This window comes from Aspergillus karnatakaensis, assembly GCF_047715665.1.
Source record: "Aspergillus karnatakaensis strain CBS 102800 unplaced genomic scaffold BJY04scaffold_3, whole genome shotgun sequence".
NCBI lineage: Eukaryota > Fungi > Ascomycota > Eurotiomycetes > Eurotiales > Aspergillaceae > Aspergillus > Aspergillus karnatakaensis.
Genome location: NW_027395715.1, coordinates 897244 through 922131, shown reverse-complemented (window position 1 = coordinate 922131; position 24888 = coordinate 897244). Strand labels below are relative to the sequence as shown.

The 24888-nt window shown below is 51.6% G+C and overlaps 10 protein-coding genes across 10 annotated transcripts; 6 read left to right on the top strand and 4 right to left on the bottom strand.

The window, feature by feature from the left end:
- Positions 1-180: 180 nt before the first annotated feature.
- On the top strand, positions 181-1495 carry BJY04DRAFT_178250 (mitochondrial 54S ribosomal protein mL41). Its single transcript, XM_073709714.1, has 3 exons — positions 181-403; positions 509-1179; positions 1231-1495. Exons 1-2 carry the CDS (start codon positions 221-223, stop codon positions 1151-1153), a joined length of 828 nt encoding a protein of 275 aa, XP_073576557.1. The 5' UTR covers positions 181-220; the 3' UTR covers positions 1154-1179; positions 1231-1495.
- A 356-nt stretch (positions 1496-1851) lies between these two features.
- Positions 1852-3520, top strand: BJY04DRAFT_228510 (RmlC-like cupin domain-containing protein; the record flags this gene model as incomplete). The annotated part of the gene is made up of 4 exons (XM_073718858.1): positions 1852-1961; positions 2050-2879; positions 2964-3336; positions 3418-3520. Exons 1-4 carry the CDS (start codon positions 1894-1896, stop codon positions 3518-3520), a joined length of 1374 nt encoding a protein of 457 aa, XP_073576556.1. The 5' UTR covers positions 1852-1893.
- Positions 3521-4284: 764 nt separating this feature from the next.
- Positions 4285-6775, bottom strand: BJY04DRAFT_213493 (uncharacterized protein; the record flags this gene model as incomplete). Its single annotated transcript, XM_073714904.1, has 7 exons — positions 4285-4713; positions 4778-4963; positions 5029-5204; positions 5711-6452; positions 6502-6531; positions 6583-6677; positions 6736-6775. 7 exons carry the CDS (start codon positions 6773-6775, stop codon positions 4285-4287), a joined length of 1698 nt encoding a protein of 565 aa, XP_073576555.1.
- A 1229-nt stretch (positions 6776-8004) lies between these two features.
- BJY04DRAFT_213492 (uncharacterized protein) lies at positions 8005-9074 on the top strand (the record flags this gene model as incomplete). The annotated part of the gene is made up of 2 exons (XM_073714903.1): positions 8005-8278; positions 8398-9074. 2 exons carry the CDS (start codon positions 8005-8007, stop codon positions 9072-9074), a joined length of 951 nt encoding a protein of 316 aa, XP_073576554.1.
- A 31-nt stretch (positions 9075-9105) lies between these two features.
- On the bottom strand, positions 9106-12694 carry BJY04DRAFT_228508 (putative ubiquitin conjugating enzyme; the record flags this gene model as incomplete). The annotated part of the gene is made up of 2 exons (XM_073718857.1): positions 9106-12475; positions 12532-12694. The coding sequence occupies 2 exons, from the start codon at positions 12692-12694 to the stop codon at positions 9333-9335; spliced, it is 3306 nt and encodes a 1101-aa protein (XP_073576553.1). The 3' UTR covers positions 9106-9332.
- A 567-nt stretch (positions 12695-13261) lies between these two features.
- BJY04DRAFT_204881 (uncharacterized protein) lies at positions 13262-16014 on the bottom strand (the record flags this gene model as incomplete). The annotated part of the gene is made up of 7 exons (XM_073713543.1): positions 13262-13461; positions 13534-14153; positions 14211-14555; positions 14603-14966; positions 15013-15170; positions 15218-15911; positions 15969-16014. 7 exons carry the CDS (start codon positions 16012-16014, stop codon positions 13262-13264), a joined length of 2427 nt encoding a protein of 808 aa, XP_073576552.1.
- Positions 16015-16160: 146 nt separating this feature from the next.
- On the bottom strand, positions 16161-18770 carry BJY04DRAFT_228501 (transcription factor domain-containing protein; the record flags this gene model as incomplete). Its single annotated transcript, XM_073718856.1, has 2 exons — positions 16161-18626; positions 18680-18770. The coding sequence occupies 2 exons, from the start codon at positions 18768-18770 to the stop codon at positions 16510-16512; spliced, it is 2208 nt and encodes a 735-aa protein (XP_073576551.1). The 3' UTR covers positions 16161-16509.
- A 1557-nt stretch (positions 18771-20327) lies between these two features.
- BJY04DRAFT_178240 (CRAL-TRIO domain-containing protein) lies at positions 20328-22237 on the top strand. Its single transcript, XM_073709713.1, has 4 exons — positions 20328-21348; positions 21394-21435; positions 21483-21582; positions 21630-22237. The coding sequence occupies exons 1-4, from the start codon at positions 20602-20604 to the stop codon at positions 22154-22156; spliced, it is 1416 nt and encodes a 471-aa protein (XP_073576550.1). The 5' UTR covers positions 20328-20601; the 3' UTR covers positions 22157-22237.
- A 99-nt stretch (positions 22238-22336) lies between these two features.
- BJY04DRAFT_178239 (uncharacterized protein) lies at positions 22337-23274 on the top strand. The gene has a single exon (XM_073709712.1). The coding sequence runs from the start codon at positions 22409-22411 to the stop codon at positions 22583-22585; it is 177 nt and encodes a 58-aa protein (XP_073576549.1). The 5' UTR covers positions 22337-22408; the 3' UTR covers positions 22586-23274.
- A 315-nt stretch (positions 23275-23589) lies between these two features.
- BJY04DRAFT_76864 (glycerophosphodiester phosphodiesterase family protein) lies at positions 23590-24888 on the top strand. Its single transcript, XM_073721035.1, has one exon. It carries the CDS (start codon positions 23615-23617, stop codon positions 24845-24847), a length of 1233 nt encoding a protein of 410 aa, XP_073576548.1. The 5' UTR covers positions 23590-23614; the 3' UTR covers positions 24848-24888.

The following is a 24888-nucleotide window of genomic DNA, read 5'->3' as shown; positions in this document are numbered from 1 at the left end:
GGGCAAGACACTCCCAATATAGAAAAAAAGCAGAGTGAACTGACGAGCTCAGTTAGAAAAGTTCCCTTATCGCCCGGCAGAAAAAAAAAATGTCTTGGCAAGGCGGAGCGCACTGATTGACCGCCCTTGACATTTCTCGCTCCGGCCTGCCGCATCTCACGACGACAGGAGATTTGTCGAGTTGAGGGTTCCATTGTCGTTCTTTCACATTATATCGAAAATGGTCCGACCTACACAGCCGATGATGGCGCGTCTGCGCCTGACGACGAAACAGGTCAATGGCGGGTACTACAAGGGAAACCGGACGGGGTCGACGGGATACTTTGCGAAGAACGGGTCTTATGTGATTGATTGGAAGAAGGTCCGCACGTATGTTGTGCCGGAGGGGTTGAAGGAGTTTAAGGTTGGTTTTCTCTGTTTGAATGGAATGGAATGGATTGGATCGAGTGGATGGTGTGGAATTGAAGGCTGATCTATCTACTCTACGCTTCGCTTCGCTACACTACAGCTCACACCTTTCGTAACGAAACTCATGCCCCCAACGCCAAGCAAATACACACAGGAGATCGAGCGGCAGGACAAGCTATTCACTGTTGAGACGTCTCTCGGAGCAAAGGACTTCCTTGAGCTTTGGGCGTCGGATAACGGGGCTGAAGTGCGTGAGGAGGAGAGACGGGCGGAGGAGGCGAAGCGCCTTGCCGCTGAGCGTGCGGAGGCACGGAAGGTGCGCGGGGAAGAATTCAAGGTCAGGATGGAGAAGCAGAGGGAGGAGAACAGGGCGAAGCTCGAGGAGAAACGGGCGGCAAAGCAGGCGATGCGGGAGGAAACTACTGCGAAGCAAGCTGCGGCGGAACGGAAGCGTGAAAATATAAGACTGAGGGAGTTTTACATTGCAAGAAAGGAGGCTAAGCGGCTGGCGCAAGAGAAACTAATGGAAGAGGCAAGGGCGAGAAAGGCGGCGGGGCGGGCGATATATGCAGCGCAGCAAAAGAGGAGGCTGGAAAAACTAGCAATGTGGGCTGCAGAAGCCGAAGCAGCTAAGGCGGCAGAGGGAGGTGAGACGGTTGAAGTCAAGAAGGTCGAGCAAGCTGAAAAGCCTGAAGTCAAGTCCGAGAAGACAGACGCAAAAGACTCGACCAAGCCGTCTCAATAAGTGAGCAACGGCGTGCGTTAGCGGAGGTATGTTTCCAGTCCACACGATATACCAACAATCCTCTAACAAACCCACAGGCACATCTACACAATCTTCCCGCGAACGCACCAGTCCGGTTATGGTTATGGCATTGATTTGATTGTATCATATGTACATTATTAGCATTGGAGACGCGAGGTCCTACAACAGACAGCTGGGAGATGGCACCCCCGGCCGCTGGCACATGCCCGGGCCACCTCGCAACAGCACGGTTGCTTTTCGTTTTTCGTTTCTGTCTTTGGCGAGTTATTTAGAACCTATAACATATTCAAGAATCTCATCATGGATATTCTGGATCAGTGAGTTTGGCCAATCTACGCTATCCACCAAAGTAGAGCTAGAAAACTGCTCGATATCGGCGATATTAGAGCGTATATTGCTTGCGACTCTCACACTAACTTACGGATAAGCCTTGTTTTTGTCGTTATTGGTGCCCGCCCTCCTCGGGCCAGCCCCGGCCTTCACGTTCACAACCACATAGGGCTGCGGATCGTGCGGGGAAGACAGCCCTCAGCCTGCATCTCGGCCGTAGACCAGAAAACATGGCCTGTCAAACTGACTCAGGTCAAATGTCAAGCGCGGCTCCTCGGCTCTTCTCTATACTCGAAAGTATGCCCTCAGGGTCAACAAAACTGACCTCTCTACCCCATTCACAACCCCTCCGAGACCCCCCCAACGACTCTGGAAAAAATACCAACAAAATGCCCGGATCAAAGTTCACCATCGACGACCCCTTCGAATACCACACCTGTCTGAACTCCTACCATGAGTACGCCCCTTCCTTCCTCCATCGTAGTGATCAATCTCCCATATACGCATACCGCACAAGATTCCCTATCTAACCCAAAACTACCCAGATCCTCCGCCCACCCACACTCCCTCCCACGCCCCCAGTCCCTCCCCCAAAAACACCCGCTGGGCTTATACCCCGAACGCATAAGCGGCACATCCTTCATAACCCCCCGCGCACAGAACAAACAAACTTTCCTCTACCGGATCCTTCCCTCGCTCGCACAGTCGGGCTGGAGCAAGATCCCAAACCACCCACTCAACCACCCCTCAATCTCAACCTCAACTCCCCACTCAGTCCTAAACTATGTCCCAGACCAGCTTATTTGGCTTCCACAGCGCATCCAACGTGATAAGACCTTCCTCACAGGTCTGCAGTTCATCGGCGGCGCTGGCTCCCCGGTCATGAAGAATGGCGTCGGGTATTATTTCTTCACATGTGGGGCGAATATGCCAGAGAACCAGGCTTTCTACTCCGCTGATGGCGATTGGCTGATTGTTCCGCAGGTAGGTGTGTTGGATATCCGGACTGAGATGGGGGTTGTCAGGGTGAGGGCGAGGGAGATCTGTGTCGTGCCTCGGGGAATCCGATTTAGGGTTGATTTGCCTCAGGTATCTGCACCAGGAACAGAGTCAGGGTCAGGGGCGCGAGGGCACGTTATCGAGGCGTACTCGGGCCATTTCGATGTTCCGGAGCTGGGAGTGATCGGGTCGATAGGATTAGCGAATGTGCGGGATTTCGAGATTCCAAAGGCGAGTTATATTGATCTGGACGCAAGGGAGGAGACGGAGGTTCTTGCGAAATTCGGCGGTTCGATGCATCGGACGAGGATGAAGGGCAGCGCATTCAACGCGGTTGCGTGGCACGGGACGTATTATCCGTTCAAGTATGACCTAGGTATGTCTTTCCTTTTCTTCTGCTAGTTAGTGGAACTCAAAAAAGCTGCGCGTACGGGGTCAAACTGATGTGTAACTGCCACAGGCAAGTTCATGCCTATGGGCTCAACCCTCTATGACCACCAAGACCCGTCAATCTACACCGTGCTCACCTGTCCCTCCGACAAACCCTCCCATCCCGCCGTCGACTTCCTCGTGCTCGGCCCCAGATGGATGGTCATGGAAGACACCTTCCAGATACCGTATTTCCACCGCAACACGATGTCCGAGTTCTCGGCTGTGATCAGCGGCGGGTTCGACCTCTCCCGGGTTCCTGAGCAGTTGTACGGCATGAGCGGACTGAACAACGTGCTCAGTCCACATGGGTTGTCGGCAGAAGAGGTTGAGAATGCGATGAAGAAGGCATTGCGGCCGGAGCGTGTGCCGGATGATACGTTGGCGGTGTTGGTGGAAAGTTGGTGAGTTTACTCTCTTACTTTGTCACATTTCGTTCTCTTGAGAAAGGATGGGATGGAGCTGATCTGGATCTGCGGTTGTAGCTATCCTATAGGGCTGACGGACTGGGCGTATGAGAATGCGATCAAGACGACGAGCGGAGGAGACTTCGGCGGGTTTAAGCGGCGGTTTGATCCTAAGATGTGACATAGGCAAGCTGCAGGAAATCGCTTGGACTGAACCAAATGGATCTTTGTGGAATACTGACTGCTCCACCTTGTATTGGCGATGGCTGCACGGTCCGGCAGACCACAGCACAAAGAGAGGGCTACGTCAGCTCCTGCACGAATATGCTGGCCGGTAAAGGGAGCTTCGACGAGTGTTTCGCTTGAAAATGAGGGTTTCAGCGGCAGGCTCTAGGTGAAGGTGGTGATTTGTAGCTTTGTGGAAAGTTGTTACCGGAAGAGGGATGGGGGTGGAAATGGGGATGGGGATGGGCGGGGAGGAGAGGGAAGGAGGGAAGGAGGGGCGGAGAGAGGCTGCGTGTTTGACCACCACTCCAGCTGGCGGGCTTTGTTGCCCAAAAGACTCAAGCTCGTTACCGCGTCACCTGCGGAGGCGGCGTTTGCGAAGGTTTCCTTTCTTTGTCGTCCTTCCTTCCTTCCTTTCGCTTTACTTTGAGTAGCTCCGTCAAATGATTGCTGCTGCCATGAGTCTGGGTCCATGCAATGTATCGTTTAGTGGTAGAATCATGTCAAGCTTGACGGGTCTGGCTTGATGTTGCATTTGTTGGCTTCACCCCTGCGTTTTCTTTTCTCTCGGCTGCTACTGATACTACCCGTTATAGGGCTGGGTCGTGTGTTATGCTCGGACGGTGGAGCAGTAGGTAGGGTCAACCAGCGCCAAGTTGGGAAGCGATATTCTCGTGTAGTAATCCATAATTCAATTCTTTCACATCGTAGAACTACTATTCAAATTAAGAAAAACCTAATGAAGCGATCCTCTTGCGCTGGTTCGCTCAAACTGATCGTCCCCCCTTCCTCCCCTTCCTCCCCCTCCTCCTCTCTCCCTCTAACGAAAATCCACCTCCAGTCCGCTTCCGACCAGCGATGGTATCTGGCAAACTGTCTAACATTCTCGGAGAATGTCTCGAACTGCGTGGGCGAGAGGGCAAGGAAGTCATGATTCCTGTGCACCCCCTGTGCATTGGTTCTCATTTTGGTTATAACTTCCTCAACAAGTCTCGCACTCGCCAGGGATAGCAGAATGTTATAATGCCCCGATCGGGCCAGCGTGTGAATCTCGTAAGTTATAGCATCCTCTCGGGTTGCGAATGGGAGTTGGTGCAATTGCGACGCAGCAACGTGCACAGGCACAGTCAACGTAGGAACAAAAGGCAGCTTAGAACATCACATATGGTCAGATTCTATTACAAGAAGGCTAGAAGAGGCTGAGGTAGCTTACTGTTGCCTCCGTGAGAAGTCTGACGGCAACTTTGGTTGTTGTCTCGGTCAAGGTCCCCGAGGGGGTGGCCACGTAGCGCTGGCCTGACTCATGGTCCTGCAAAATGAGCTCTTTCACTCTGACATCCACGGCAGTCTGGCCTGTCACCAGATCTGCGCGCTGCCCAAGGTAGATCTCAAGATCTTTCTGATAGAGGTCAGCTATCCACTTGAGAGAAGTAGGTATGTGTCCATGGGCAGTAGTGAACTCACCAAAGTGTGTGGCTTGGTGGAATAGTGCTGCAAAGCTCGGGTGCCCATGATGGTTAAATCTATGTCGCGGTACTCTTGGTGTTGTGCAAGAAGATTGATAAGGGACCTGGCGGTCGTATCGTAGGCCAGTGCTGTCGCCATCGTAGGACTTTGAAAGTAAGGCAGGACTGGTGTGTCTATAACTCGCTGCAGAGTTAGACTATGAGGTGAAGAGAAGAAGGGGCCATTGGAAGCTTTTTATCTTGCTCGGTTTAATCCATTTCACTGGGAGTTCTCTCTGTCCTATCGGATTTCCCTTCATTGATGAAAAGCTTTGGCAGGGTGCAGCTTTGAGATGTGGACAAAAGGAAATTGACAGCTTGACGCGAAAGTTTAGGAGAAAGAGAAGATCAAACACGCAGACTGTTCTATGCACGGTAGCTAGATCATAGCAAATAACCCAGTAAAGATTGAACAAAAGATGGGTGTGTCACTCATGAGTTTGGTTATATCCGATAAACTACCTAGCGCATGAAGAGCAAGAACGCAATCATGAAAAAGAAAGGACTAACAGTAAAGAGCTAGAAGCCGCAGACCAGATTTCCCAGGCGGATTGTAGAGAAAGACAGCCCGGACACTCCTTTTTGCTTCTTTTGTTTTTGTGGTGTTATGTCTCAACTCACGCACGCCGTCCTTCACTTACGGGCTGGAGATGGTCCGAAAGTAATGTGCCAGGTATCAGGGGGGGGCATATCAGGTAGTCCCTCATGTGCGATCAGATAATCGCGAAGTGTATTCGTCGCTCGCTTCAGATCCCCTTGTTCAGGTAGTTGCACAGTAGACAGGTCAAATAACTCCCGAAACTGGGGCTTGAGCTTGCGCCGAACATCTGCTAGCCGCTGAATAAGATGACCATTCGCGTCTACTGCACTTCCGCCAAGTGAGCGAAGATACATCAAGTCCCACGCCAATTGAACACGACGGTAGCCACGGTCATTGTACTCTCGGCACAACAGACGCATAAACGCTTCGACAAGTGCATGATGAGTCAGTGTCTTGACAGGTTCGATCTGCGTCCATGGGCCTGTACCGCTCAGAGCGTTTTGGGTCCGAGGGGGGACTCGCTGGACGTTGTTGGTGAACATGAAGGTTGGATGATCATTGCCAATAGGATCCAGGGTGAGATTGTCCAGGGACCACAGGACCCTCGATTGCTTAAAAAGGGAGAGGGTCGTAAAATGCGTGTACTGCCCCTCTAAGTGAAAGTGGGCATCGGCAATCTCATGATTATTGTTGTCGGCCATGGAGCGGGCAAGCAGCGACACAGGCACCGGGGTATGTGAGGGCACGTTCTCGGTGAATCGGTTAACCTTGAGCTCCAGACAGTTGGCGTCCTGGCAGTGGCGAAATCCTGCATTCGCAAGTGCGCGAACGGCCCTATCAAGCTATTTTGGTCAGCTGGGGGTCCTCAAAGAATCTGTAGGGGGGACTTACATGGCTATCGGGGACGATGAAATCCAGGTCCTGTAAGCACGGTCAGCTCTCAAGTTCTAATATCGAAATAGAACGGCTCACCCTGAAGTTCATAGATATTCCATAAAGAGCAACAGCCCACCAGCCAAAGAGAAGGTTGGGGACCCGTGCTGCGTTGAGGATTGTCGCGACGCGGCCTAGTATGTGGTCAGCGCTGCTTAGCACGGATTCAGTTATCAGAGGAGATAATGTTACCTGCTGGCACAGCACCATTCTGGTATTCCGAGTAAGGCATGGTAAGTTGGATAGAAGCAGTCTGAGTTCTTCTATGCTCTCTACATGATGGAGCAAGGCAGACGGCGAATTTATCTTTCCCTCAGAGCACGCTAACCGCTCGGCGCTGAACCACTCTATTTTCATCACAATTGACAGAGTGAACTGCAGTCTCTTTGGACTCTTTGACTATTAGGAATATTTGAAATATTATAGATTCTAGAACCGCGGATACAAGGACGCCTGCTTATTCCGGTGAATGCTAGCTAGCAGATATTGAATAGAAATTCCAAGATTAAATCTGCAATTGTGATACACGGAAGATCCCATTGACTAACCCTGCTGACGCTTTTTTTTCTTATTTTTTATTATTCGGTGGCTGTGGTATTATATCCTTAGACGACTCACCTTGCCTTCGCAAGGCTTTGTGCAATAAACAGATAGCCTCGTTATTACAAAAGATGCCTGAAACACTGATAGCACGTCGTGTCTATTTCGGGTGATGACTGCGTCAATCGAGTATCAGCTGCGTAGTTCCAGTGTCTTTGAGCTTACCAGCGCCCTCGAAACCAGCCAAACTTGACCTCATAGGGATGTGGCAGCTCCTAGACCTAGAACGGCGAGGAGACTGCTTTGCCGAGAATCTTTCTTTATGGTTAAAAGAAACTCGCGGGGCGAGATCGCTGGCATAGCAGTCCCACAGAACGAAGACCAAATATTACTTTTGAAGACAACTGCAGTAAGAAAGAAGGCTCGATTTATCAAGCTGCCGGACTAGATTATTAGTTGATTGTTCTGTCCAGACAGTTAGATGAATGGATCAGCGCTCGTACTATAGGCCTAAGAGCTAGACCCGATTAAGCAGAGCATAGTGGAGTATGATAACCACGTGCGATACCTAAGATAAAGACATTACATGCAGATGGATAGCTTAAGTATAAACTGCCTCAGGCACGTAGTTAACTAATATGGGGTGCTTAGTACCTAGTTCAACCACTGCTGTTAAATTATACTATCATTTGTCAGGCTACAAAAGCCTTGTCATTACCGTCGGACGGTCACATCGCGTTTTTGACCGTCAGAAGACTGGACCATCACTAGGGACTCCTTCCTGTAGCCGCAAAGTCCGAAAGCCGAGGCATGCAGTTGGTTACCTTTCATCGATTCTTTACTTTAGCAACCTGCTCCCACCATCAACACTACACCACACTTCACCAAATCAGCATAACCTCTAACCTTGGAAGAAGCGCAATGCACATCCCTACAAAAACAGCAACCCACCCATCTAACCCCAAGCCCTCCACAATCGCCAGTCCCCCTCTAGACACCCCCACCCAGCCAATCCCAGCCCAACTCCTCACCCTCCCAATCCAGCCCTCAGCGACAATCCAACACCCATCCACAAAGGACGGGAAAACCTGGTCTGAAATCCTCGACATCTTTGAATCCTCACGGGGCTTCAAACGTCTCTACTGGGGCAGACACGCCGAAGAGGATGATCAATGGAAGGTCCAGGTTGTTATTGGTGAGCTTGTACCGTTCTATTCCTCCCATCTCCCCTCCCCCTGTCGAATTCTTTACCTTCAACTGAAACAGTCACTAAGAGGAGTCAACCTATACTAACAGAGACTATATGAATACTAGTCCGAACAACCTTCGAAACCCACCACGCCTTCCTCGCCTCTCCGTCGTGGACAGATGATGTAAAGGCCCGTCTTCTCCCTGCGCTCACTCACACTCAGAGCCACACCCATAGCGACACCAACGAAATATCAATCTCCCACGCACTCCTCTCCCACTTCACCTCCACCCCACGCACCCTCCACGGCGCCCCCATAACCGGCACCGCGATCTACACAACAACCTCCCGCGCAGGCTGGGAGAAGGCCTGGGCGCTGTGGACGACGCTTGTGCCTAGTGTTCCGGGGTGTCTGGGCTGTACGGGGGGGTGGATTGTTCCGTTTTCGGGTTCGGGTTCGAATTCAGATTCAGATTCATCTTCGGTTTCGGGTTCAAGAACAGAACGAGACCAACGGGTTGGGGACGGAGAAAGGGACGAGAAAGAGAAAGCGAAAGACAAAGCGACAGCGGTAGAGACGAAAACAGAAGAAACGGGCGAGTATGTTGTCTTTGTTGGGTGGGAGAGTGTCAAGCACCATGACGACTACCACCACACCAAGGACTTTGCGCGCAAGAGGGTGATTCTCGCGCAACATAACTCTGGTTGGAGAGGGTATGGGCATGTGGGGTTTTGGTATGGGCGCGGGCAGGAGGAGGAAGTGACTGACGAGAAAGAGGGGGAAAGAGAGGTGAAGCTGTAACTACCTAATTTCGGATACCTATTAATATCACGTCAATGGAAGGTTGCATTCATTATGTACCACGCCGGAAGTAGCTAGTCAAAGAAACAGCGGAGGAAAGCTGGAGAAGGAAAGAAAAAGAAGAAAGGATAGGTGCCTGAGGTCGAGCTAGCGAATCAGTCGGCCAGCCGACCCTCCAGCCAAACTGAGGTCCTTCCACGCCCGCCCCTCAACAAGCACCATGAACCATGCACCATGCACCACACCACAAGCCAACTGCTACCACTGAATCCTGTCGATATCCCTCGGAATCGCCCAACCGTGAGCCGCACAGACCCTCTTATACTCTGCAATTGCTTCCCCAACTCCATACTCGCCACCCCTGTACTTCAAATCCAGCCTCGCCGGTCTCGGATGCTCATTCGTGATAGCCATCCTCACCTGCAGCAGCACACTCTCGATCGAGAAGCTCGGTAGCCAGCCCGAGTTCGTCAGGAGCTCCATACACATCGCTCCGCCCGCGGTGATATGGCCTCCACCGCCCTCCGCGAATCTGACGAAACGCGGACGGATAATGCGGACAAAGGGCGGCGCGTCCGGGAACTCAGCAGGAAACCGTAACTCGAGTACCAAGCTCGTCAAGCCGGCTGCCTTGAGATCCTTTGCGACCTGCAGAGTCTTGTCGAAGCTGTGCAGTTCCACGATCCATTGGTAGACGTTGTTGATGAGTTCGCCGTTGATGTACCAGCCAAGTTCGTGGAGAGGTTCCTGGTTCTGGGTGCGGAGGGCTTCGCGGAGGAGTTTTTGGAGGCTGCGTGTTGCGCGCGGGGTGGCGTATGCTGGTTCGCCCATTAGTTTGATGGATGAGGCGTTGAGGGTGCCGGGGCGGAAGTCGGTTTGTGAGAGAGAGGAGAGGTGGTGGTTGCTAGGGCTGATGGCTTCTTCGTCGTCGGAGAGCAGAATGAGTTTGTCCTCGAGTAGAGTGGACACACTGTCCGCGTCGTCGTTATCATAAGTTGCATTAGCAGGATCGTCTTGATCAGTGAGATCAATTAGCCGAGCTGGCTCTTTTTCTTTCTTCATGAATGCTGACAACCACTGCCCACGCTTCTTAGCCTTTGGCTGTCCCTTTGCACGGTGGCTATTCGTAGCGGAGATCGGAATGTTAAGAGGCGTGTTGGCAGGGCCGTAGACTACTCGCGTGCCATCCTGCGGCGAGGTCTTCGCCAATGCAAACTTATGGCCCTGCTTTATTCCAGTACGTTCAACAAAGAGATATCTCGGCTGAACCCAGTCCAGCTGGCTGACAACGTAATGGGGATCGGTGCAGATGAAGCTCGCAGGATCATTGACGACCTCGTTCAAAGCAATCGCCGATGCGAAATCCAGTTCGCTCTTAGCCCAGCGGCCGCTCGAATGCCTTCCATTACAATAGCCGGAGGAGGTTATGAAGTGGGAGGACATGTAAATCCCATGGCCGCAGCTTCGACCATTCGCGGTGTACTTGAAATGAAGGCCCTCGCGGACAATGCTGTGCCAGTTATGTAATGGACTTCCGTGCCAGGCAAATATTGTTGGGTGTTGTTGTTTCGTACGGGTGGCAGTCTGGTTGACGGCGCTCACAAAGCGCTGCTCCTTGTCTGGCGCGCCCTGCGCGAACCTAAACTGAACATAGTTCTCCATCCCCGAGACGTGATGCTGTGGATCATCATCATAGAGCAAGACTGATCGGTTGGATCCCACAATCCACTGAAGAATGCACAGTGTCGATGAGTGAATTCTATCCTGCCATTCAGAAAGAGGCCTGAGGCGGCCATGTTCCCCAGTGATATAGGCTTTCATCTCCGAGAGTGTAGGAAGGGTATTCAAGAGATTACGTATGGTTTGCGATTTTTCCGCCACGTTCAACGAGTCAATGTCCGTATCATAGACCGCAATAGAAGTAACTGCTATAGGGCGCAAAAAAGATACCAGTGTGCCCGTGGCTCCTCTTAAACGCGCAAGATAGATTGTCGGCCACTGAGAAACGTCGGTCACGCGGGCATGGTAGGTATTATCATCGGCACGGATCTGAATCCAATCGCCTTGCGAAATTTCAGGCTGTCCGTGAACACGCAGAATTGTCTCATGCTTTGCTGTTATCTCTAAAGTATGACCAGAAGGGTTCGGGAGAGCAGATTTGGAGTTGAAATGGGGAATTTTCAACTGCAGCCCCTTTGGAAAGTCTTCCAAATTGGCCGGCGGGCCCGCTCTCGCAAACGCAAAGCTGATGAGCAAGTCAACAACCTTCGGTTGCGTTGTTATTTCCCACTCAAGGCTAGGGCCCATGCCGAGAGCCATATACTGAAACAAACAAAGCCCTTTGGAGCAAACAAACGGCTTGAGGGCCTCGAATCCGGCGTCGATCTTGCAGAAGCAGTTGAGACAAAATTCCGTGCACTTGACGAAGCGGCGAATCGTAAATTGCATAGCAACAAGAAGTAAAGAAAGGTTTGCCGAGTCGTTTGCATCGGCAAGACAGTCCTCGGAAAGAAAAACTGGCGACGAAGCATCCCATTTATCGCGCTCAAAGTATTTGGGGTCTCCCCTCTCTGTCGGATCCAAAAGCCTCCCTTGTCCGTCGTTCAAATAGAGCTCCGATCCCGTCCACGTAAAGTGATAGTTCAAGCGGCATTGAAGAATCTGAATAAACCATGTGTTGAGCAGGGCGTGTAGTGACTTCTCGATGAGCATGGATTTGAGAACCGGTTCCTCGGGCGGCGGACCAACAGCCGCATCTGATTTGCTCGTTTTCGTATCGCTGAGCGTCGCAAAGACATATCTAGCAGAACTCAGGCTCGGCTTGTAGGAGTCGCAGACGCCAGCGTGAAACTGTATCCCTTCCTTGCCAGCATTGACCACGTCGAGGAACGGGCGGTAGCCATGCGCATAACGAACGAGCAGAACCAGGAACTCAGAAGGACGGACATTCAAAGCCTCCATAGCCTCGAGTGAAATGCCCATATTTGAAATCCGACATGATGCAGTAAGTATGACCGACCCGTCCAGCTCGCCGAGATACCCCACGCGAAAGCCAGCAGCGCGTGCCTTGCGGAGATCAGAGCAAAGTTTCTCTCGTATGCGGTTGTTCGGAAGGTCGGTTCCGTAGCTTATCTGGTTGGGCGATCCGAAGTGGTCTTCTGCCCACTCCATCTCGTCAAAGTCCTGGGCGTCGTCGGAGCCATATTCCGAGTGATCCCAATCTTCGCCGTCATCGAGGGTTGCATTGTCCAATGATTCAGCGATGGCTTCGACGAACTCTGGAATAGTCAGACCGGTAAAAGCAGAGTGAGAACTCTCGAGTACGCTGGTAACACTCCCCGAAATGTTTTCCGTGGAGGTGTAGACGAAATACAGGTGTCCTTTGGGGTAGTCCGCGGTGTCTGTTGTATGTTAGCTATAAAGCATTACGTGAAATCAGTTCCAGTTGAGAACTTGCCTGAGACAGTGACTTCTATGTGAAGAGAAAGGTCGTCAGAGGAGTTAGTATAGGTAAACGAAAAGAGACCGTCTTCCCCGCCATCTCGAACATCAGTAACCCGGGGAAAGATTCCAGGAAGGCACGCCTCAGCGAGGTCGCGATGATAGTCCCTTCGAGGCATGATGAAAACTCCGGTCGCAGAGCGTAAAGACGGTTAGAAACTCCAGCGAGGTGGACTGGTCTTTAAAGGCTTAGGGGGGGGATGTTTGCAAGGACCTGAGACGCGGGATAAAGAATTGATGATGAAGGAGGATGAGAGACAGAGTTCATGGTAGAAAAACAGATTTCATTGATAAGGAAGAGAGTGAATTGTTGGATTTCTGTAGTGGGAAGTGTGGCATGAAGGGAATAGGTGTTGCGGTTCCAGTCAAAGGTGCCTGATTAGGTTACCTGATGTGTAGAGGAAGGTTCCTGACCACAGACTTTGCAGTGATTACATAGCCCGCCCTGCAGAGCTTGTTTCACTTACTGTCGAAGATTAAGAAAGGATGGAATATACTCTAGAGTGCATAGATGATACTAAGGGCAGCGGCCCCACAGTTAGTTACTGCACATCCAGGAACCAGGAGAGTCGGGAGGATAAAAGAGCCTCCTGGGCGCTAAGCGGATCAGGATCAATAGTCGGGCCGGGGCCGAGGCGAGTACACAGACTGTATATTACCCACATCAGGCGTACATCTAGGTCCATTCACTTTCCACCTCGATGTCTATGGTATTCAAACGCCTGCACCACCGCACTCCGATTCACACTACCCCGAAGCGCCAAAGCAAGATGCTGTCCCTCCCTATCATACGCTCTCATAATCGCTTTCCTAGTTTTGTACTTCATCGAAGAATGAATACTCTTATAAATCCCTTGGCTAGGATACGCGATAAGCCCCACCGCAGCTAGATGAACATCAACAGCAAGTCCTCGAATCAAACATAACAAAGAGAGAGAGAGAGAGAGAGCAAACATACCTGATCCAACCTCTGCTGTAGCTCCTATTGTCCCCTTCGCTAAGCCTTTGACCGCTCCAAGGGCCCCTTCTTCCTTGGCACCCTTGTAGGGCTGGGTGATCAGCCCAGTCAGCCCGTCAACCAGGCCGTGAGACATGGTTTCCGATCCGACCGTCAAGCCAGACTTCCAATCCTTGATTATGCCACGGTCTTTCTTCTCTTCGCCGTAAAGGCGAGGTATGGCCCGCAAACCTTCAGCTGTTGCCAGCGGGATGTCCACCATGACGCCTTTGACGTAATAACCAAGCACCTTGCTGGCACTCAGCGCGGATGCAGCGGCCATATTACCTATTGCCCGGAGACCGGTTGAGTATCTGAGGAGTTTATGTTCTGATATACTAGCAGCGGGGCTTTCAAGATCAGGAGTCGAAGTACTTGGGGGTGCAGTCATGGATCGAGATGTTGACGGTCTAGATGGTTCTGACCGACCACGCTGGGAGTCCTGATATTCCTGGTATGGCTTGAGGAGCATATCAGCTGCAGATTTGACCATGTTTCTGTGGGCTTCAATGACTGCAGACGTAGCTCCAGTGACAGGATCCCAGCGGCGATTCTCGATTGCGAGCGGTTTGCTTTCGTATCTGTGGGAGATGCCGTCAGCATTCTAATTGTCGCATGCATTTAGAACGGCATCTTACATATGCAAATCTTTCTTATCAACTCGTGAATGCTCGGCCAAGACCTGCGCCGCAAGCTTCGACAAGCGTAGTCTAGGAGACTTGCAAACCCAGGTGACAGCGCGGTTTGACAACAAATCACACCGCATTTCAGCGACGGGCAGATTCTGATAGAAAGAGTTAACAGCGGCTTCAGCTCCGCGCTCGTACTGCATCTTTGAAGCAATATCCCGAGCCGCACGCTGCGTTTCCGGCTGCAGGCAGCACTGAATAGCCGCAGCGAGATTATCTACATTGACTTCCCGATATGGAATTGGTGATGGCCCAGCTCCGGAGGTGGCTACCAGGTTTCCCCAAAAAGGTTGACTAGTCATTATCAGTATGTCGAGTTATCGTTATGGTGGTCCACTCACTCTCCGAAGAATGGCACGATTGCTGTCGAACGGCCATTTCGAAGGCCACAGGCAGTGGTCCCGGCACCTCCATGATGAACCACAGCCGACACATGCTGAAATATCCACTCGTGAGGGCAGTCATCTATATAATAGACGTTGTCCAAGTAATCGCCTTCCAGCTTGGCCCAGCCCCGAGATATTACTGCACGTATCTTTGACAGCCGCACAGCTTCTAAGATGATTGACAGGAATCCCCCAGGATTATCTATGACGATACTTCCGAACCCAATATAGATAGGAGCAGGCCCACTTTGCAGAAAGGCTTCGAGTGACTTAGGTGGGGTATAATTGGGAGCATCGCGAAAGAAAAAGCCGCAGACATCTAAAGTAGTTAAGCGCAAATTCTACGGGAAGTGAACTGGACGTACCAATATGCGCTGGCCAATCTGCTGGTTTCGCCATGAGAGCCGGTGACCAACAGTAAGTGATCGGGATCCTCAAGGTCTCCACCAACATTGGCCCTTCAGTAACGGGAACAGGCTCTAGGTCCAGCTTTGACCGCCAGGTGTTGATAACATCCCCGAGGCTGGTCTCTTAGTATTACCTAAATATTCAGTGTCAGGAACCACTCACCCCTGCCACATTAGCCATCCGACAATCCCATATGACATATAATTTGCAAATGCCTGGCTGGTGATCGAATACTGCAGGTTCGCTAACGGGTGTGGGAAAGCCTTCGTGCTGCTCCAAGGCATGGTGAACATAAGGTGGACAGGAATTCCTAGTGCTTGAGCACAATGTACATGGGCAAAGCTTGGGGGATTCGCAATGATCGCCTCCGCCACAAATGGGCTTTTCGTAAGCGGGTCATCCTCGATACACGATCTCCAACAACCGTCAAGAATCTCGGCCACCATCTCTCTTTTCCTCTGGAGGTCGCTGGCTCGAAGACTGTGTAAATGCGGGATCAGACCTGGGTTCTTGGCCATAAACGCCATTAGCTCGGTTGGATTGCCACCTATTGGATAAAATTCCAATCCGGAATTCCTGATAAATGTCGCAAAGTGATTGTGTGTTGCCAAACGAACCCGATGTCCATGTTTCTGCAACTCATTACCCAGCGCGACGAATGGTTGAAGGTCGCCACGGCTACCAACCACCTGGATAACGACGTTGAGCTGAAGGTCAATGGGCTTTGAAGTTTGAAATCTCAAAACCTCGTCATATGAAGGTGGAACTAAGAGCTCATCTGGGGGCGGTGCACCAATGAGTTCAGCGACAGCTCTACACGCCGTCGAGTCCACCTTGACCTCGATGCGGCCGTCCTCTATCACCAATAGCATCAGCACTGGCGCATATATCTAACAGGGAATACAATGCCTACCTCTGAACTTTGCTCCGCCGGACATCAACGACTTGGAATTTTTCATCTTGCATGTGCAATAGCCCAAAGCTAAGCTCAAGTTGAGGTCATCCAGGAAATAAGGAAATGCCTTTAATAAGACTCTCAAGAATACTGGTTTCCTAAAACCAAGATAAGCAGAAGCATCGTTCTCATGCTCGTATTCCAGATCGTTCCCGCACTTCCCCCTCGCACTGCATGTCCTTTCGAAAACTCCTATTCGTTCTCTCCTCGGGTAGCTCTCGTTTGAAGCGCACACCGAAAGCCTTCAAACGAGAAGCCTTCGAGCAAATTACATCTGATTGGCCTTGGCAGGACATGAGGTGGTTTCTCGCTCATAAGCTTTGCTAGCTGTAGCATTTCCCTGAGTATTCTGCTTTCTGGCGCATCGCAAGAACCGATAAGCATCAGGCCCAGATGTATGGTACAATTCGCCGTTCGATAAGAGGGTTCACACGCTGAGGGATGCAGCCTGCGAAACTGATATTCAGATTGTGAAACTGGGCTTGTGATAACTGGGCTCTCATGGCATGTGGACTTGTTCAAGCAAATCTGCATAGCGATTCAACGACCGGCCAATCAGATTGACAAGCTCGTAGATATAGTCTGCCGTGAACAATCGCGCCCATAGTCTTGTTACGACTGCGCTCAGACGAGTATTGTTCGCTAAAAGCCACGATCGCGACACACCATGCTGCGCTTCCATGACCATCTCAATCACAAACTCGAGGAGCTTTGTCTCTTGCTCGGTAAGGCTGGGTTCGGGATTCGGTACGGTGGCGATTTCAAGCCATTTGGCAAGCAGGACGGCACATTCGAGAGAGCACAGCGCATATTGGTTGGACCATGAGGAGACCAGTGTGCGCGCGACGTAGTTAATTCCGAGTTTTATAGGCGTGCTTAATGCGTGGGCACAATGCAACGCGGCGCGCGTTAATCGATCGCTTCTCTGTACGGAGAGGTTCTCGCGCAGTGACCTAGCAATCTCATCGGGGTTCCAAGTTTGAAGACGCCGGGCGGAGCTGAAATCAGCATTGAGTCGGATGTATGCTAGCCGCAGTAGTGCTGTGGAGGTGAAAGATATCGGGCCATTGGGATTGAACGGGTCAATCGAGGATTCCTGATTGCGCTCCCAGCATTGGCACCAGTTTTCTAGTGCTTGTTCCAACGATGCTACCTGAGCTGCCGATAGACAAGTGGTATTGCACACAGGAACACGACAAGCTTTTTGGATAAGCCATATATTCTGTATCATAGCATGAATCAGAACGTAGCCTCCGAGGGAGGTAAAGCTTTCCAATTGCCCTCCTGTACCCGGAGTACGAGTAAAAAGAGAGTTCAGGGCATCTTGTATTTTAGGGCTTCCTCGAAGATGCTGTCTGCATTCGATCCATTGACCAGCAGTAGGAGCTGTCCATTCTTGTTCTGTGCATGGAAGATCGAGCATGATTTCTTCAGCCAAGATCATCGAGGGGAGGTCAAAGACAATAGTGTGGATACCGAAGAAGCAGAAGACAATCAACTTGGTTCGCTTTGCGCTTTCGTTCCGTATCCAACTCTCCCATGACCCATCTTGGTGAGGAAGCTCATTCAAGCCGTTTTTTCGCATCAAAGTCTCCATGAGGCTACGCATGTAGAGAGCTTCGTAATGTGGTGGGTAATGCTCAAACCAAGACGACACTGACGTAAGCATCAGGACGGACTGCACCGTCTCTAGAATATCTTGGCTTTGGTTGGGGGGGCCTGTCATGCGGTACTGATCGTGATTTCCATTCCATTGCAGATTCCGACGTATATGCTCCAAGGTCACAGCTTTGGCCACTCGGAACAGGCTCATGCTTGTGTCATGCTCTCTGCAGTATTGGGCGCCCAGAGCCGCCATAGACAAGACGAGATATAGCGGACACGCTTCTATGTTGAACGTTGGTATATGAAGAAACGGATAATGGTCATGGTATCCTGTAAGGTACCCCGTGAGGCACCGCGACAGCGCATGCCGTGACGGAATAGATTGATCTGGAACAACGTTTGCATAGTCCTGCAACTCGCTCACAATCCGATCACGACATTGCGTAGTTACCGCGATCGGAACTTTGGGCGGGCGAGACTTGTAAGGAGGATGGGATTCCTCTGGCTGTAATGATGGCAACTGTGTCCCATGGCGAGGCAGCACTGAGCTGTGTGCCGTCGTAGTTCCGTGGCTGCTGAGAGCCGACGGGTATCCTGCTCCTGAATCAAATTGCAGCGGAGGGAACAGTGGAAGTGGCTGATATGTTGGTGAGTAAGGATGACTTGGTAAGGGGATGCTATCTAGAAAAGAAGAGAATTCATCCCCTTCATACGCAAAGGGCTCGCTGAAGGGAGTTGGCTCTGGCGCCGGTGCTGTAGAGAATGTCCCATGCGTCGCAGGTAAGATTGTCTGGTCGACGCCGCCGGTCGGTGTGAATGGATGATCTGTGACTGCAGATGCCAGCACATTGAGACCATCAAAGACCTGTTGAGTAGAAGCCGTGACGGTCGCTTCCGGGGTTTGTGCTACCGGGCTTGAACTGTGGGCCAAGCGTTCATGGCGGACCAACAAATCCTTACGTGTGAAGGACTTGGGGCATTTATCGCAGCCGAATGGTTTTTCCTTGGTATCTAACTAAGTCAGTGAGTTTCCAGTTGCAGTAGAGACAAGAGTATGTACATACGCGATCGCTCGTGGCGCTGCAAATGTTCCAGACGGGCGAAAGTGCGGGAGCACCGATCGCATTCGTAGGAACGCGTTGCTTTTTTGACCATTTCAAGGAAAAAGCAACCACTACCGCAGTGCTAGATAAACCTTGTCGGTGGTGTACAGATTCATCTATAAAGCTTCGAGTTACTGCTGCGAATGGCGATGGATGAAACTGGAGAACAGTGAAAAACGTCAAAATGCCAGGAGGCGGCGGATGCGGAGTATTTCCGAGCATCATCAGCGTCGGCTTCCTGGTTGTCTCCATATCTAACTACCAACTTCATGATGTCTCGAACAAAAAGCCGCCTACAACGGACGACAAGTTTTAAGGCACTATGCTGCCTTGTACTTGAGAAGCTTGGTACCAGGATTTCGGTACTATGCTACACAAATCTGCCGTGTCAGGACTGCGCTAGCGAACCACGTTGTTGGTACTCCCTCGCAGAGAAACCACCGCGTATGGTGAACCTTGCGAGATAATGATCTAATATAGACCAACTCCTTGAAAGATCATCGTCTCTTTGTATATCAAGTCTCTTTGTATGGATGCGGAATCAGGGTATCTAACTTCTTGGGCAGTTGGCGCTCGCCCTTTTCCCCACATACTCCGCAATATATTTTAGCTTGGAGTGCGGATGTCACTTGACCAGCGGTCGATCAGCTACCATGGGCGCTCAGGTTGGCAGCGGGACCAGATTGAGCTATATCTCATATGCAAAGCATAGCCATATGGCATAATGCCATAATCGACGTAGTTTGCCACCTATGCGAAGGCGATCAGTGATCCCCTTTTTGACCGTACAGTTTCGATTTTGGATCCCCAATGCTCGGTCTTCATATGCTTAACGGCATGCACTTTAGCCAAAGAACAAGTTTGCGCTTGGAGTTCCGAGCCATGCGCGCCGACTCGGATTTGGAAGCCATATCGGGGCAAGATATAGTTATTGAGGTGTTGGCAGGCCGAGTAGTTCTGACAGAGAGCAGGAACACTCCTCTCTCTGTAGCCGTTCCGACGCACATGGCAAAGGCTGGCCACGGCGCCGAGGTTGCTGTTGCAGCACACCCACCAATAAATCGTGAAATAAAGATTTTATCATTGGACCCGGAAAAATGCCTTGCATGGGTTGTAGTGGTGGAACGCTAATCAAGGTACATCGACGCCATATGGATTCGAGTCGGGCCGAAGGAGGTAAGCGTTGGAGACACAAATCAATCGGGAAAGAGTCGCGAGTGGTGGGTAAACGAAAAACATCGTCATTCTCGCTGTAAGGCTCTGACAATCATGAACTAAACGGTCAGTGATCTGAGAGGGGGTAAGTGAGGAGTAGGATTGAGAAGCGAGACTCACCCAAGGCTCAGCAGTGCCCCGCCATTTGGACGAAATCTCCCTAGATTGCAAGCTGGGACCAACTCCGGGGTCCATTCGCTACTGAACCTTTTTCGTTTTTGCCTCAGCGTTAGGCGGAAATGCGGCCCTTGCAAAGGCTGATCGTAGGGGTGGAGTGAAAAGGAGAGCTCTCGACTGGTTGCCTGGAGAACGCCGTCGAATTAGCGCTGGCTTGGGACTTTCGACTCAGACCCCCTGAGGCGGACATTCTTTCAATGAACATCTCTTTGCAAGAGACTCAAGAGAGTGCGTGTGGTGTCCTTGTGCCGTTGAAGATCCGAGGTTCGTCGATCCTGTCAGCGGGGAAATTGGTTTCATATGCAAATGCTTCGTCTGTGCTCTCGCACGCCAACGCTCAGCTCAATTTAGATTAAATTGAGTGCCTCGACCTGCAGCCTTAAAAGAACTTCTATATTAGTGTCCCCTCCGTCCTGTCACCCATTTTCCCTCACCATACTATTTTCTTTATCCCATCTTAAACACCTTTTGTCGACTCACACGCGCCCATCATGGCTTACGTTGGTCATACCCCGCCCGGATGGCTTGGAAACCTCTCCCTGGAGCAGGAGGGGAAACTGCAGCAGATGTGGAACATCATCCTTGTGCTACTTGATGCTTCTTCTCTCGGCGCTCCTGAGCAGCATATAGATGGACAAAGCGGCGAGGCCGACAAGACCGACAAGGCTTCTCTGAAGCGAACCGACACTCTTGTCTCAGCCAGCGGAAAGGGTGCTTTCACCGCAGACTTGTCCCAGATCCTCAAAGAGACCGGCATGACCGCGAACGAGATCAAATCCATCAAGGACGTTCTACATGACACTACCGCGGAGGAGCTGCGCGCCGGCTTGCTTAGCACGGCGAAGAATGACAACCCGGATGGATTGCTGCTGCGTTTCCTGCGCGCCCGCAAGTTCGATGTGGCCAAGTCGTTCAACATGATGCTACGAGCTATGCTATGGCGGATCAAGACGATTAAGGTCGACGAAAAGGTTCTGTTGAACACCGAGCTGCAGGCTCTCCACGAGTCAAAGGACAAGTCCAAGGGCAAGGTTGCCACGGACGCTGAAGGCTTCCTTGCTCAGATGCGCATGGGCAAGTGCTTCCAACATGGCGAGGACAAGCAAGGGCGCCCGGTTGGGATTGTTCGTGTCAAACTGCACAAGCCTTCTGCGCAGAGCAACGAATCCATCAATCGGTTCATTCTTCACATTATCGAAACCACTCGGCTATTGCTTAAGCCGCCAGTAGACACAGTGGTATGTACAGCCGCTCACTTCCTTATGATGCGACTGACAATCTAGACCATCCTCTTTGATATGACCGGGTTTACTCTCTCTAACATGGTATGCACCATTGCACGGTCAGTGATGGTCCACGCTGATGACAGTAGGAATACGCCCCCGTGAAATTTATTATCGAGTGTTTCCAAGACAACTATCCCGAGTCCCTTGGAAATATGCTTATCCACAACGCCCCGTGGGTCTTTTCTGGTACGTCAGATTCTATACACGTAAACACCCACATCTAACCCCGGCAGGTATCTGGAAAGTCATTAAGGGCTGGATGGACCCCGTGATAGTATCAAAGGTGCACTTTACATACGGTGCTAAAGACCTCGTCAAGTTCATCGACGCAGATAAGCTTCCCAAGGAAGTTGGCGGCGAGGAAGACTGGGAATACGAATGGCAGGAGCCCGTCGAGGGCGAGAATGCTTTGATGGAAGATACAGCCACACGAGACGCCCTGCAGGCAGAACGTCTCAAGATCGGCGAAGAATTGCTCCGCGCAACATCACAATGGATCAAGGCCGGTGGTGAGAAGAAGCAAGATGAGGTCAAGGCCATCCAGACGAAGCGTGAAGATCTCATTGAGCAGCTGCGCGTGAACTACTGGAAGACTGACCCGTACACCCGTGGTCGCAATGTTCTGGACCGCACGAATATCATCCAGAGCGGCGGCAAGGTAGAGTACTGGCCGACTGAAATTACACCTCCTGTGACGGAGCTCAAGGCACTGGAAATTGAACATGTCGAGCGGAGTGAAGTGAAGGTAGCCAACGCCTAGGTTAGACGCTGCTTAGATATAAATGACTTGTTTAGGATGTTATGATTCCCAATGAAATTGTTTGCTTTTGAGACTCGAGGATCTGTGTGCCTGTTTCTTTTTTCTGGTCTGATCTGTTTGTCTTGAGTCACCTGCAGGTTATCCATCTGCAACTTCCCCTCAACCTCACATCTGCAACACACCACCTTACATTGTCTTTACCCTGTAGCTCCAGGGCTGCTCATTATCTGGCTTTGGATTGAAGGTACTCTGATGGTTTTCTGCCCGGCCAGTTATTTCACTAACTCACAATGTCAGCGTCGAACAGGTCCGGCTCATCTCAATCCGGCACATATCAACCCACAACGACGAATCGCATCAGAACAACGGCCACCGCATCAAATCACCTCGGACTTGATTCCTCACGACTTCACGATAAGCTACAAGTGATCTCCACACAAGAGTCCACCATTTGAACGGGCTAGATATTGTTGAACTTGATCTCTCGCAAAAGCTCCGCGACCTCTGCCTCCTCGCACGCGACCAAGACGATCTCGACGATCAGCCTTCTATAAATAGCCGACATAGCTTTCTTACGAAGTGCGATATCGTCGTCTGAACGCTTCCTGGATTACCCTCATTGAAATTCGACGAAAACTTGAGGTTACTTCGCGCTCAGTTCGCTTGGAATCCTGCCTTGGCCTTTCCGTGGCACGATCGTACCTTGCAAAATAGGTGTCAGGACAAAAGGGCCTCAATGCGACCTCAACAAGTTCTTAACAAGTTGTTTCTCGAACTTGGATCAGCTCGACGTGTGATCACGATTGTCCCTCTTTTATAGCATCGCTATCTGGGGATTTTCTCCCCGATTGGCTGAGAAAGTCGATCGCTTGGGATCTTGCGAGGTGCCTGAGCCCTGACGTGGCGGCGCAACTGGAAAGCTTCGGACAGCTGGGCGCTCGCAGTTACTCCGAACCTCCAAGCTCGAGTCTTTGTTGATTTGTGAACGCCTTCAAGCTCGACGTTGGTCTACGCGGGAAGGCCGGATCAACAGGAACAAAGAACGTACCAATGGCGCGTCCGGATCCCGCCATCTGCCCATCGTTGTCAACTCCACCTCTTTACGAGGAACATCTCCAACTCAAGGTTTTCCACTGTGCCAAGACAAAACGAAGCTCCAGAGAATTGTCTGACTTCATCGCCCGAGCTGACATGACTTCGGACCGCTTTGGCAGGGATCAACGTGGGAAAAGATAGGCGCAGGATTGGCCGTTTTGGGGCGGTAATCTCCGCAATCAAGAGCTTGGAAATGCATCCCAATCACATTCCCCGCTGCCTGCATGTGTGCTGCTGCCAAGAGTTCCGGTCGAGATAAGTTGACAATCTGATCAGCATAAATACCGGCGTCATGGCTCCCTGCTGCGAATGTTTTCTTCCATTGAGCTCAGCTTCGGAGAAAGCAAAGTCAATTGGGTCAAGATGCATGCTCTTTCACTTCTCGTCGCAGCCGGCGTTGCCGTTGCTGCCCCTGCCTGCAAGCCGCAATCCCCTGCGGTGACCAACATCCAGGTCGGCCCCCGTCCTTTCTGGCTCGTTGACCAGATGGAGGAGAGCGAGCTCAAGAATGAGCTTTCCTCCTGCTCCGAGAAGCCTATCCGCTATGCGCCATTCTTCTCCATTTCCCACCGCGGTGGCCCCGTCCAATTCCCCGAGCATAGTCGTGAGGGTCTTTACGCCGGTGCCCGCATGGGTGCCGGTGTCTTGGAGTGCGACGTCGCTTTCACTAGCGATCGCCAGCTCGTTTGCCGTCACTCCCAGTGCGATCTGCACACCACCACCAACATCCTCACCATCCCCGAGCTCGCCGCGAAATGCACTACCCCCTTCTCGCCCGCAACGGAAGACTCCGAGGCCACAGCCAAGTGCTGCACCTCCGACATCACCCACGAGGAGTTCCTGTCCCTTTGCGCCAAGATGGACTCGTCCAACCCTAACGCGACCACCCCGGAGGAATACCAGTACGGTGGCCCTGACTGGCGCACAACCCTTTATGACAACTGCGCCACCACCATCGACCACAAGACCTTCATTGAGATCACCGACAGCCTGGGTCTGCAGTTCACCCCGGAACTCAAGACCCCTGAGGTTGAGATGCCCTTCCAGGGCGAGTACACCCAGGAGCACTACGCTCAGCAGCTCATCGATGAGTACAAGGAGGCTGGCATCAACCCGTGGCGCGTGTGGCCTCAGTCCTTCCTCGAGGACGACATCCTTTACTGGGTCAAGGCTGAGCCAACCTTCGGCAAGCAGGCCGTCTACCTCGACCCTCGTGTTGACACCGTTGAAGGCTACCAGCAAGCTGTCGCCAACATGACCAACTTGTACAAGCAAGGTGTCCGCATCATGGCGCCTCCCATTTTCGCTCTCCTCAACACCTCTGCCGAGGGTGAGATCGTTCCTTCCTCCTATGCGAAGGCCGCCAAGCAGGCTGGCTTCGACATCATCACCTGGTCTCTAGAGCGCTCCGGCCCTCTTAAGCAGGCTGCCGAAGCTGGCGAGTACTACATCTCCACCATTGCCGACATTGTCAAGGGTGATGGTGACATGTACCGCATCGTTGATGCTCTCTACCGCAAGGTCGGCGTCAAGGCCATTTTCTCCGACTGGCCCGCCACAGTCACATACTACGCCAACTGCCTTGGTATTAACTAAGGCAGCATAATACCTCCTATATACGGATTATATATATGAAG

Excerpts from the sequence above, each read along its gene's own strand:
- BJY04DRAFT_178250 (XM_073709714.1), top strand. The coding sequence starts at position 221 with ATGGTCCGACCTACACAGCCGATGATGGCGCGTCTGCGCCTGACGACG. Across the intron at positions 404-508 it reads AGGGGTTGAAGGAGTTTAAG|CTCACACCTTTCGTAACGAA; the intron begins GTTGGTTTTCTC and ends GCTACACTACAG.
- BJY04DRAFT_178240 (XM_073709713.1), top strand. The coding sequence starts at position 20,602 with ATGGCTTACGTTGGTCATACCCCGCCCGGATGGCTTGGAAACCTCTCC. Across the intron at positions 21,349-21,393 it reads AGCCGCCAGTAGACACAGTG|ACCATCCTCTTTGATATGAC; the intron begins GTATGTACAGCC and ends CTGACAATCTAG. Across the intron at positions 21,436-21,482 it reads GGTTTACTCTCTCTAACATG|GAATACGCCCCCGTGAAATT; the intron begins GTATGCACCATT and ends TGATGACAGTAG.
- BJY04DRAFT_178239 (XM_073709712.1), top strand. The coding sequence starts at position 22,409 with ATGGTTTTCTGCCCGGCCAGTTATTTCACTAACTCACAATGTCAGCGT.
- BJY04DRAFT_76864 (XM_073721035.1), top strand. The coding sequence starts at position 23,615 with ATGCATGCTCTTTCACTTCTCGTCGCAGCCGGCGTTGCCGTTGCTGCC.